This window comes from Haplochromis burtoni, unplaced genomic scaffold (assembly GCF_018398535.1).
Source record: "Haplochromis burtoni strain Fernald_Lab_line unplaced genomic scaffold, NCSU_Asbu1 Contig_211, whole genome shotgun sequence".
Taxonomy (NCBI): Eukaryota; Metazoa; Chordata; class Actinopteri; order Cichliformes; family Cichlidae; genus Haplochromis; species Haplochromis burtoni.
The window spans coordinates 98626-111807 of NW_024582572.1; the positions used below are offsets into that span (position 1 = coordinate 98626).

The following is a 13182-nucleotide window of genomic DNA, read 5'->3' on the forward strand; positions in this document are numbered from 1 at the left end:
TTCAATTAGTTATCGGGATCATCAGTCTAATAGTTGTGTGTGTGTGTGTGTGTGTGGATTGTAGGACTAACATACAATTAACTTACAATCCTCGACATGATTGGATGACAGAATGGATAGGACCAGCAGAGGAATGTAATGTAATACTTTAGCATCTTTATGTTATGGCGCGTTGCACTTTTACTCCAAATACTTCAAATATAAACAAAGTGCTTTTCACTCAATACCATTTATTTTAAAACTGCAGATTTTGAAATATAAATCAACTCGCATGTTATGCTGCATTCAAAATGTACCCAGAAATATGGAAGTAGTAAAATCACCTCCAGCTGCCACATTGAAGGTTTCTAGTTAGGTGACAGAAGAATCCCGACGTTTGCACGATTCAGCATAACAAGTTCATTTTGTCAGGAACCTGAAACTATGCAGAGCTGTGAAGTCGCCTCGCTGTTCCTGATTTTTTGCATATTCGTCAAACTTACATGTTTCAGACGTTTCCTGACCTCTGTGACCTCGGTTCTTTAAACGTTTATAAAAAGCACTTTGCGAGGAACAAACACGTGAATGCTGTCATCAAACCTAGCTTCTTTCATCTCCAGCTACTCACAAAAATGAAATCTTTCTGCTGTTTCAGAGACTTTGAGAGCGTTAGCTGTGCATTCATTTCACCTCGACTTTAAGAGTCTTTATTCAGGTGTCAGTCAGTCACTGCAGCTGGTCCAAAATGCTGCGGGACAGTTATTAATTTTCAGATGCAAGCGAGACTTCATGTCCGCCATATTGGAGTTCCTCCACCAACTGCCAGAGTTTGCATGGGTTTGCACCGTCTTGCCTCTGTGATCTTTTAAGTTTACACATTATGTCAAGATCCCTGAGGTCTGCTGAAAAAATGCCCCCAACTGTCCCGAGGTCCAGATTAAAGCACAGAGGAACAAATACTCAGGACCTCCCTAACATTAAACCCATTTTTTATATCTGCTATTTATTACTGATTATCCAGAATTACTTAAACCATAACCAAAGAGATAAGGTGCCTCTGCAGCCAGAGAGCGTTAATATGCATTTTTTCTTATTGTCAGTTTGCACTCTGGGGTTCTTATAACATTTACTGTTTTCTAGGTAAAAGCCCAAATGAGCCGTGCACAAAAAGAAAACAAAAATTCATTACAGCAAGACGAGAATGTTTGACATCCATGAAAATCTGGTGAAACTCGATTGTCCGTTTCCATCTAACTCCTATCTTGATTCTCTGTTAAACAGCACTTCTGAGAACTTAAACCAGTTTTGTGAATGCACAGATAACGTACGTGTTGATTTGTAATTCTGGTTTATTCCAGCCTGCTGTGTTTCCCATTAATGTGTCTATTGCATCTCTGTGAATCATCCAAACTTTGCTAAGCTCGTGGTAGTTTTGACTCATGATCGAGTTGCATAACAACAGCATCAAGCACAAACTCTCTGCAGCTTTCTAAAGAAACACATTTTGTGAAGTTCAATTCAGTCTAAAAAATCAAAATAGTAATATATGTAAGTCTGGCCTTTATGTTTGAGTCTATTGACTGAGGCGTGTGTTTGTATGAGTGTGTTGAGTAAGTGTGGGCGTGCTGACTTCCTGCTATGAGGAAACTCTCTTCCGATGGAGACACGCTGAAACGTTTCAGGTCCGAACTGATGTGGAAACACACTGAACAGTGACAACACACACACACAAACACAGACACACTTATTTACACACACTTGTTTTCACTTCATCAGGGTTCAGGCTGAGTTTGCTACCAGCGCTCATCGGGTCTCGTCTGTCGGGTACTGATGGCAGATCTGTGCTCCGTCTGACGAGAGCGCTGCCTCATCATCACATTAATAATTTGTTCAGCATGTCAGATGACAACAACGAACTGTTGCGATCACGAGGGCTGTCAGCAGCGACACGTGGAGTGTGATCTTCTTATTTTGTTTGGAAACTCCTGAATGGCAAAACAGAACAGAAATTTAAGTTAAAGTGAAGCTGAGAAGCAACAGAGGAACAGAATGGTGAGTGCAAACACACTTTCTGTTTTTGGAAAACTGGCCACAACAAAAAGGCTTAGAAATGCCAAAATGCCGCTTTATTCAGTTTTTTTGCACTGTAGCTTCTCTAATTGTATACAGTTAAGTCATGCAGTTGCAGAGCCACATGTTTCAGCATGGGGCTGTAACGGTCATGCATCTTATGCTGCCTGCATTCTGCTGTAATAACAATGACAATACAGGTTCTCAGATATTATTGCTTGATTTTTCATACAGTGCTTGTATTGTTAGCTGTTATAAAAAGCAGTGGGAAATATCTGTTGTACTACAGGCCCGTGAGTCATATTCAGTATTTTTCTCTTATGATGCATTCTGAGTTACTGTGACCATAATTACATGATAAAAGCTGCTAATGTCTCCGTATTTCTTCCTGACGTGCCTAGACTGATGATGTCACTCAACCAGGTTGGGCTAGAGGCAAAATGGACCTGAATCTTCGCCAGACTAGAGCCAAGAATAACTACTGCTGATCCAAAATGCACAGGAGCAGAACACTAACAGGCATACAACAGAAGCAGCACCAGATGCATGATCATCTATTCAGAAATTCAATTAGTTATCGGGATCATCAGTCTAATAGTAATAATGCACTAAGAGTGGATGTGAACTCACAGAAAGTCATTTATAAGCAAATTTATGTAAAAATGGGTTCACAGTTTGCATAAAAGTGGGGCGATCGTGGCTCAAGAGTTGGGAGTTCGCCTTGTAATCGCAAGGTTGCCGGTTCGAGCCCCGGCTTGCACAGTCTCAGTCATTGTGTCCTTGGGCAAGACACTTCACCCGTTGCCTACTGGTGGTGGTCAGAGGGCCCGGTGGCGCCAGTGTCCGGCAGCCTCGCCTCTGTCAGTGCGCCCCAGGGTGGCTGTGGCTACAATGTAGCTGCCATCACCAGTGTGTGAATGTGTGTGTGGATGACTGGATATGTAAAGCGCTTTGGGGTCCTTTGGGACTAGTAAAGCGCTATATAAATACAGACCATTTACCAAAAAACAGCTGAAATTCCAGCAATGTTTATTTCACTGAGGCTGGTAAAGAGAGCCTCTGTCTTCTTCGTGGTTTATATTCTGTGTCTCATATCAAAACACGCTGTTTTTTTCACGCCACGGTTGAAAACAGAGGTTAAAACATTTTGGCGTTGCTTTAAACGTAATTCCCAGTCAGCAATCTTTCTCAATCTTTCTTACTTGTATTGGCAAGTCACTTAAGCCTGTTTCACATTTTTGTGTAGATCTCACTGGCTGATTTTACACTGGAACATCACCTTTGTGACGTCTTAATTTTTTGTGAAGCAGTTTTACACATTTACAGAAAAACAAGAAAAAATCATTTATCTACAGTTTAGACTAAAAATTAACTTCAGAAACAGTGTGTACTTCCTTTCCCAGAGTTCAGCAGACTTTGGTGGGTGCAGTGACGCTTGAGCATAGTGGCTGCTGATTGGTTATCAGCAGCTCTGATTCGCACGATCACTCTGCCAGCCTATCCTGCTTCCTGGTTACTGAAAAACTAAATGATGTGGTGATATTAAAGCTCCTTCTCTCTCTGTACTGCAGCATGCTGTGGTGAGGCGCAGATAAGGAGGACCCAACCACTGAAATACACCTATACTCACCATGAGCATGTCAGCAGTGCACTCCGCCTCCCCTCCTGCTGAGGAACCAGTGACACCCCCACCCTTGACCACACCTCCTCGCAAAGCTTCAGTCCGGCTCCAGGAGAGGTGAGCATTAACTATGCATAATCTTGCTTTCTAAAACCCTCAGTCCTCTAAAAATGTCATTTTTTAAATTTACACTTTTGTGACTAAAATGTGTTTGTTAAAACTCTGAATATATGTTTTCTTTAGTTAGTTTAAAATTGCTATAAATCATCTTTTTCTCTTGAATGTTTTCTTATTTTGCAGGCGGGGCTCTAATTTGTCTCTCCTTTTGGATGTGAACACTTTGGGGGTGGAGACTGTCTGCTCTGTCTCCACCCCAAAGGAGGTGTGGCTTCAGCTGCTTCACACCTCCTCACGACCACTCACACACACGCTGCTGCAGGAAGCTGCCATTGACACAAATACGCTGAATGTAGAGTACCAGGTACACTCAAAACATTGCAAACATTCAACACATTAAAATTAAGCAGAGACAAAAGGGAAATATGAGGTGAAACAAACTAAATATCTGCAGGACTTTGAACTGTTCCTGCTGTGCATGTAACACGTGCCAGCAGTAACTGCTGATTCTGTTTTTAGGTCTACCTTCAGTAGATTTGTGATTTGCTTCATGTCTTACAAGCAGCACTGTGTCAAAGTCTAAACTGGCCCAACTTTCATGTTGATGATTGTCACTGCTGAATATTAGTCTTCACTGTAAAAGATAAACACTGCAGATGGCTCATCAGCTCAGGATGATGGGGTTGCATTCTGAAACTTCTGAAAAGTTCAGGTTTTGACACAGTGAAGCACAATCACTTTGTGTTGCACTTTGTACTGTCATGGACAATGGAAAACCCCTCAAATTGCTCATATTGTGAAGTCTTTATTGGAGTCTTTTGCCCAAAACAGTTAAAAACAAATGTCTATGAAATTTTTTACCTTCCTCCTCTCCTTCCTGTTTGTCTGACTGTATGTACCTGCAGTACAAAAGCAAAGCTATGATATCTAGAAAACATCAGATCCACCAATTACCTTAAAATCCTGAACATTTACTCCAGAATTAGTGCTTTCTAGCAGGTATGGAATAGCTTTCTGAGACTGTTAAACTCTCCAACTTTCAGGACAGTTTTAACATTCATTAATATTCCCGTCTCCCCAACAGAAGATCCCTCCGAACTTTGTGAATGCTGCTGACCTCGATGTTCCGGGACACATGATGAAAGACCGATACAAAACCATCCTCCCCAGTCAGTTACTGTCCGTCTCACCTCAGTAGAAAAGCTCTTGATGTGTTTATTCCCATTTATCACCGTGCGTTATTTGTATGTTTGTCTTTAGACCCTGAGAGCCGAGTGATCCTGAGGAACCCGGACGATGAACCTGGGCCTGATCGCTACATCAACGCCAACTACATCAGGGTAAGAGTCTAACATTATTTCTTACCAAGTCAACTAACCCCACAGATTTCTGTCATCTCACACTCTATGTCAGGTGGGCCTTTCCCACCGACCACATCAGGTCTCTGTAATCTCCTTTTTTGTCTCAGCACAAATGAGCATGTTGTGCTTTTGTGGTTTTAGTTGCTAATTTTAATGGTTTAATGAAAATGAAAAGTGTGATATATTTTCTGGAACTAATATATTTTTTATTTAAATAAAAATTGATAGTATACACTCATCAGCAAACATCTAAGCCACAGGATCACAGGAAAGAAGGATCTGGACATGTGGTCAAGATGATCTGGTGAAGTTCATTCTGAGCATCAGAATAGGGAAGAAAGGTCATTTAAGCGGATTTGAATATGGCAGCTATTTCAGGAACTGCTGAGAAATACTGGGATTTTCACACACAGAGTAAAAAAAAGTCATAAAAAGAGAAAACATCCAGTGAGTGGAAGTTCTCAGGGTGAAAGGTGAATGACCGGACTGGTTTGAGCTGATAGGAAGGCAACACTAACTCAAATAACCACGTTTCAGCAAAGGTACGCAGAAGAACATCTGTTAATGCCCAACATGTGGAAACCTGAAGCAGGTGGGCTACAGCAGCAGAAGACCACATTAAGTATTCTGGAAAACAGAAGGTTGCTTGGTCTAATGAGACCGCCGACATGTTTTCTGCTGCAACGTTTGGATGGTCAGAATTTGGCAAAAAGAACATAAACATAAACATATTGTTGCTGACTATGTCCATCCTTCACATCTTCCGATGGCTGCTCCCTATGAAATTTCCATGGCTTATTTCCAGTGTTGTTCCTAAAAACAGAAAAAAAGACAGAAAGTGACGGTTAAGAGGCTTTTTAAATCAGGCTCATGGTGGTTTAAAAAGACGTGTCAGAGGTCCTTATCACATTGATCCTTGCCGTACTGCAGCAGAGAGAAACTGAATCCTGGACATTTCTCCTAACTCTAAAATTGTGCTGGGATGATTAGGAGCTTTTAAAGGCTTGCACTGTCAGAGTCTGGGCTGTCATCTTCAGGGCTGCTGCATCTTCTACGAGTGTATATTTATTATCTATACTTGAAAAAATGTACTGCAGATAAAGTTGTTTGAAAATAGATACTGTCATTGAGATCTCAGGTTCAGTAACAATGTCTTTTCTTTCATTTGAGCCGTTTCATTGTATTACTTAGTCCTGGATTAAATGAGTCAAGTGACAGAAAAGAAAATATGTTTCCTTCAGGGTTTTATTAAAAAGGAAACAAGCTGATAGAGTGTGTGACAGCGTTGTCACTCTGCGTGGGTGTCTTCCCGTGTGTGTGTGTGTGTGTGTGTGTGTGTGTGTGTGTGTGTGTGTGTGTGTGTGTGTGTTGGACAGCTAAACAAACAGAAACTCAGATATGAGCCGTCGGTTTGTCAGCGTGGGAGTTTGCAACCAGGAAAACCACAGGAAGTGAGGGAGGAAGTGACATGTCCCCGACTCCCCCTCCCCCTGTCTTCCCTTACGGCCCACGCATCCCTCACACTGTGCAGCCTCAGCTCAATTTGTGTGTGTTTGTGGAGTGTGCGCCTGTGTTGTTAATTTTTGACAGTTTTCATGAAGCACCTGCTGCCTCTGCTGATGTGCAACAACAAGTAAAAAGTAGCCTTCATTCATCTGCCCGTTCAGTTAAACTCCTGTTATATTTGGTGGCGTGCTGGTTGGACCCTTGACAGTTGTTATTGAATCTGAATCATTCACTTCCTGCCCTGTGAGGCCAGGGTGGTTTTAGAAGTCTAGGGGATATGATGAATGTGTGTGACAAAAACAACAAGTGACATTTCTTAATCTGCATTTGCATCCATTTATACCAACCTGAGAAATGAAACAACACAAAGAAAACGGTCAGAGTGCATCCAGCTCTGCTGGAAAATACCTCATAGTTGATTTGTGCAAGCCTGGTCTGGAAACGCCCGGTCCACAAGTCAGCAAATGCGCTTGTCAGTCACCTAATCAGAGCTGAGATGGAAACAGAGAACACTAAAATAGAAATTAGGATGTAAAACATGCTTTAAACTGTGACGTCTGGGCTGGGTGAACTGTGCTTTGTCTCAAAGACACAACTGCTGCAGCTACGATGCTGAAAAGGTGTCCCCTAGATGTCTCTACCACAAGTACAGAACTCTGTGGACTTTCTCTTTATTTTATCTGACAACTAAAGTCTCAATTTCCTCCAAAATATCATTAAATGTTTCCTTCCTATACCTACATTTTTGACACTAGAACCTCCAGTGGTTCTAGTGTCCTGGTATTGACCTCAGAGTAAAGCATTATACTGTGAGAAAGTTTACTGACTGATTGTTGTGAGATTTGATGCTCTTTATGTGGCAGGGCTACAAAGGGGCTCCCAGGGCCTACATCGCTACCCAGGGGCCCATGGTGCACACCGTGGGAGACTTCTGGGACATGGTGTGGCAGGAGAGGAGCAGTATCATCGTCATGGTTACGAGGCTGAAGGAGAACAACGAGGTGAGGAGACACAAGTGTTGTTTCCCTGTGTTCATTTCATCCTTTTGTGTAATAGCTGTGCTGCACCGCAAATTTGTGGAAAAACAAACTGAAGTAGTGACATTATGCAGCGACACACCCTCCTCTGCACTGCTGTCGCTCTTGAGACACTCCCTGGTTGTCCTCATTTCACTGGATCTCCTCCATTGTGTCAAAAGTTCAACCTGAACTTTATTTTGGGGGAACAGGATGACCTCACGGGGTACCACATCTGTCAGGTAGCCTGAGTGATGAGCAGCCAAAATTGTTGTGGACTGTCAGTACACTGGGAGCCGTTGTATTCAAGATGGAGCACAGCAGCGCCTTTTCACCAAGGTTCAGATTGATTAAAGTGACAACGTTAAATTAGAAGTCGCAGCTGAATTCGCTGTTGCACAACAACACAGATATCGCACAAAATAACAACCACAGTTCTAGTCATGCATGTTTACTCACGCAGCTTCCTCTGTATTAAGAAATTCTGCGTGGGTGATTGGCAGGCCAGCTTTCATCAGTAAACATGATGTACAGAGTCCATTAAAGAAAGCTGCTTTTTATTATTATTTATTATATTTATTATATATATTTATGTTGTATATTTTCTACTCCATTTAATGTGACTTTATTCTTGTATTCTACTGTGCACTGAGCTGTGCATTCATGCTACATCCATCTGATTATGGATCTGAACACTTGGCTGTTTGTCTGTTTGAAGAAATGTGAGGTGTACTGGCCACAGCCGAGAGACAGGACGAAGAGGGTAAAGGAGGAGGACGAAGACACGGAGGAGAAGGATGGGCAGAGGGAGAAGGAAAATGAAGAGGAAGGAGAGACGAGACAAATCGGCAGATTCCTTATCAGAGTGAAAGACAGCCGAGAGAAAGACGGATTCACGGTCACAGATATGGAGATTCAGGTACAGTAGAGTTCGCAGATTTCACCTCCATGAGCCAGATGAAGCCATGTTTTAAATGTTTGTCATTTCTTAAGATCACTGTCTAAATGGATGACTGATGTTATTGCAGTCCTGCTCTACAAAGCTGCACTGCTTAAATGCTTTGTGGTTAAACAAAGATGGACCGATTAGACATCTGCAGAGGTGTTTGGGGGTTTTTCTGGTGAAACCACTCTGATTACAGACTTATGAAATATTTCTTAAGCTTTTATCAGCTTCTTAAAGCTTCTAGAAGATGTTATTAGGTTTGTACATTCATAGCAGTGAGTGGAAGTAGCTGAGGGAACTAAAGCAGAATCATGATCAGTGAAAATGAAATTACGTCTTTTAAAGTTTTTACTATTTCTTTTCCATGTGGGTTTCCTTGTCAGTCTAACAAAAACATCTTTGTAACAAATAAAAAAACAATTCATTCACATTTTGCTGATAAGTTTAGTTACTTAAGGTTTAAAACCTTTTTAAATTTTAGGAAGAAATAAAATAGTGCTTTATTATAAATGCACGTTTCCAAAATAAAACCAACAGAAGCACCTGAGTCTGTGCACCTGGTTTTGTTTGATAACTGTGTGTTTGTGTGCTTTCAGCTCCATTCAGAGTGTCGACACGTCAGACACTACTGGTTCACATCTTGGCCTGACCATCATATCCCACAATGCATAGCTCCATATCTAAGGCTGGTGGAAGAGGTGGAGACGTACAGCAAGTCCCTTGTGCCGCCCTCTAGCTCTCAGGAAGTCTCTGCGCCCGCCTCCAGCCCTGGACCAATCATCATCCACTGCAGGTCAGTTTTAGTTTTCCTTCAAAAAAAATTGTGTTTTCTCAAAATGGATAAAATTGGTTCTGGTTAGTTCACGTTACCTGACGAAACACAGACAGGTGTCATATCTTACTCAACTAAAGCGTCACTTCTCTCGCTTCATTTTGCTCACAGCATTGAGAGAAATAAACAAGTTAGCCAAATAAATAAAATCTGCTGTCAAGCTCCAGTGGCTACGACTCAATTCATTTGATTTTTATTTAGTATATAGCACCAAATCACAACAGCAGTCCCCTCAAGGTGCTTTACATAGTAAAGAAAAGACTATTTAATGATAGAGTCCAAACCCCAATAACCATATGATCCCCTCCAAGCAAGCACAGTGGGAGGAAAAACTCCCTTTAACAGGAAGAAACTTCCAGCGGAAACAGGCTCAGGGAGGGGCGGGGCCATCTGCTGTGATTGGTTAGCAATGAGTGGAGGAAGACAAGACAAAGACAGGCTGGGGAAGAGAGACAGAGATTTATAATAATTTATGATTAAATGCAGAGAGGTGTATGAACACATAGTGAGTGAAGAAGAATCACTCAAAGCATCATGGGAAACCCCAGCAGGTCTATTGCAGTGTAACTAAGGGAGGATTCAGGGTCATCTGATTCAGCCCTAACTTTACGTTTCTTAAAAAAGGAAAGTTTTAAGTCTAATCTTTAAAGTAGAGATCGTGTCTGTCTCCTGAATCCAAACTGGGAGCTGGCTCCACAGAAGAGGCCACTGGCCAATTAAATCTCATTATGAAAAAGTCACAAGAGAACAGAACAGCTGTTTATGCTGTTTATGCATTAAAATGAAGAAGTTGATCATTGCACCATGTTTTTATAAACAACGTTGGTAAAAGAGAACTAAGTGCTAACCAGCTACAGTTTCATTTTTCTCCTGCACTGAAATAAACGCAACAAGTCCCACCCTGGAAGGGCAAAAGAATTTTCTAAATAAAAGCTTGTGTGCAAAAAATTTTGCTTCAAATAAAGTCACAAAACATTACTGATTTACAAACTAATTTTACAAAAATAACTTTACGTTTACTTGTGCTTGACGACAAGGCAGCTGTGTGACCATTCAGGAACATGTTTTTAAACTGAAGTATAGACCTCTTTGCACAAGAAGGTGCTTTGCAATAATCCAAAAAGAAAATAATACAGTAAAAATATAAAATACATTGTGTACATAAAGGAGAGTGAGGACCATAAACAGAAGTTAAAACATGCATCAATAAACCACTCTTGAAATACATCCGCTGAGAGCAGCGTGATGGTTATGGGTGAACAGACTGCGATGTGTCAAACCAGAGCCGCGGCCGATGTGTCGAAAGCTGCTTCCTGCCTGAGAGCAGGGGTGGCTGCCTTGACTGAGCAGCCAACCACAGCAGAGAGGACAGATAAAAGTTTAAAGCGATGGGGCTGCGGTGACCTGACACACGTCTTTGAGTACCAATATGCTGCTGCATGACTGAAGCACACAGAAACCAGAGATTCTGAGCAAAGAGTAAATAAATCTGCTGTGACTGAGTTCAAAGAAAAGTCAGCACAAAGGTCATGGATCTTACCAACTTTTCTAGAAACCTTCCCTATCATCTCCTCCACATTAGCCGCTTTTTAGCTGAATATCGTAGGACTGTCACAAGACAATCTTTGTAATTCTTCCTGTTCTCAAGTAAGAACTGCATCCAAAGGTGGAGCTCTGAAAACTTTGATTATTATTTGATTGATCAACATTTTGTTCTTTGTGTTGATGAGACAGATGGATGAGTCGGATGAATACAATACTCATCCTAAATCTACACTGCTGTTCTCCTAACATCTCCCCTGTCCTCCCCTCTACAGTGCAGGTATCGGGCGGACAGGCTGTTTTATAGCCAGCACTATCGGCTGTCAGCAGCTCAGAGAAACCGGGCAAGCTGATGTCCTGGAGACAGTTTGTCAGCTTCGACTCGACAGGTGGGTGTTTTCCTCTCTCTTTCCTTTGCAGTCCGTCTTTAACATGCAGTTGCATGTTTAAAACCTGTGGTCTGCTCATTTGCAGGGGCGGTATGATCCAGACCTCAGAGCAGTACCAGTTCTTGTACTCCACACTGGCCCAGTACAGCTCCCAGCTGCAGCAGAAACAGGTACACAGCAGCACCCTGCCGAGACTGCTGCCTGTGGCCTTCAGCTCTGAGCCCAGTGGTTTATACAAATGTCTAAAAACAACAAACAGATCATTCAAAAAGTCTAGTTTTCAGATTTTCCTTCTTTAAATGTGTTTGTAGATTTATTGCATATTGAGTGGCAGCAACTATAAATACTGTTTTTGGGGGTCCTGGTGTTGTTGTCGGGTATGTACCCTATGCGACAAATCATAGACTGTATATAAAAGATGGAGTCAATCGTGGCGGTGTGACCCACTAGTTGGGGCACAGTTTTTTAAACTAGACCTGGGGAGTGTGCCTGAATCTAAGCATGATACTGAAGGACACTATAGGCTCACAGGCTTGTCCATCACAAGCCTGTGAGCATACCCTACTTTAGCCTGTTTTTTAAGTGTATTTGCTACCACAAATGACATGATAAGTTGTACTGAGCTGTATTGAGTAAGTGCAACGGGAGCCATAGTCTTGTAAACAACCAGAAATGCAGCTTTAAGGCACTTCCACACTGACTCTGTTCATACAGTCTGTGGGGATTGGCACACTGTTAGAGCCAGCCTCGAGTGGCCATTATTGGCGCTGCAGCCACAGGTTGCTGCCTAGTGTTAATATATGCAGTCATTGCTGCACAGCGCTTTGCACCAAAATAGTTAGAACTTGGTGGGGACTGTTTTCATCAACAGTTGGTGCTGTGGTGCATGTCTGTGGTGGCAGGATGATGTGGTTGGAACTGAATCCAAATAAACAACAGTTTGTGTGTTAGCAATGAAACATGTAACATCAGCCGCACCTTAATCACCTGAACCACAGCAGCCATCAGAGAACAGCTGCGTCTGTAATTTTTGGTTTGAGGTTGTAAACAGTGTACCAATTCTGAATATTTACAGAACCAGCCTGGCACACTGCCTCAGAGCCAGCAGAACCCAGAGGACCAGGTCAGCATACAGCTGCAGAACCTCGAGCTACACAGCAAACAGAACAGGAAGATCTCATAGAACCTGGATAACCAGCAGTGTCTTCAGAGAAGTCCAGGAGAAGCGAGGAGAAAGACGCCAGCAGCAGCAGAACTTAAAGAACTGATGCACCAGCAGGGGGACAAGGAGGATCCTACAGGGGCCCCAAAGAACTGGTGTTTGGCTCCAATTTGACTGAACAAGCAGAGAATAGGAATAATTAGAAGATCAAAAGCATCATGTTCATGACAGACTGAGACTGAATCAGACTAATTAAATAAAATAAGGCAGGAATATTCATTGGCTTGGCTGTGGTATTTTTCGAGCAGCTATTTACCACACACATTTATTTGTTTAACTCTAAATACGGCCTGCTAAGTATGAAGACATGTTTTAATAGTCAGAACATTTGAGGGTATCAAAACAAATCACATAGATCTCTTCATGAAATGCGACCAGGACAGTTTGTCACATCAGCAGTGGCATGTTTGACAATCAGAAATCATTGGATCACCATGTTTCTCTCTTATTATTTGACCCATTCTGTTAATTTATGAAACAAAAACACCTCTTGAGCCTTGTTGAAATCTGCTGTTTTTTGATCTCCTTTAGAGACTAATGTGTATAAAACAATCAGATCAATAAATTATGAATATAAATAC

General features: G+C 41.9%; 1 protein-coding gene across 5 annotated transcripts in view; it reads left to right on the plus strand.

Annotated features, from left to right (window-relative positions):
• The window catches only part of LOC102295912 (tyrosine-protein phosphatase non-receptor type 7), a 17760-nt gene extending 4578 nt beyond the window's left edge, over positions 1 to 13182 (plus strand). For 3 of the 5 annotated variants that reach the window (XM_005936568.3, XM_014338174.2, XM_005936570.3), the window contains 10 exons: positions 3621 to 3787; positions 3971 to 4151; positions 4872 to 4956; positions 5048 to 5127; positions 7518 to 7655; positions 8389 to 8589; positions 9213 to 9409; positions 11266 to 11379; positions 11465 to 11549; positions 12455 to 13182. In XM_005936568.3, coding sequence (XP_005936630.1) covers positions 3681 to 3787; positions 3971 to 4151; positions 4872 to 4956; positions 5048 to 5127; positions 7518 to 7655; positions 8389 to 8589; positions 9213 to 9409; positions 11266 to 11379; positions 11465 to 11549; positions 12455 to 12562 — 1296 coding nt within the window. In that variant the 5' untranslated portion in view covers positions 3621 to 3680 and the 3' untranslated portion in view covers positions 12563 to 13182. Of the gene's footprint in view, positions 1 to 77; positions 2032 to 3620; positions 3788 to 3970; positions 4152 to 4871; positions 4957 to 5047; positions 5128 to 7517; positions 7656 to 8388; positions 8590 to 9212; positions 9410 to 11265; positions 11380 to 11464; positions 11550 to 12454 lie in introns of those variants that run through there. The other 2 variants (XM_005936567.3, XM_042226406.1) reach the window with 2 other exon arrangements.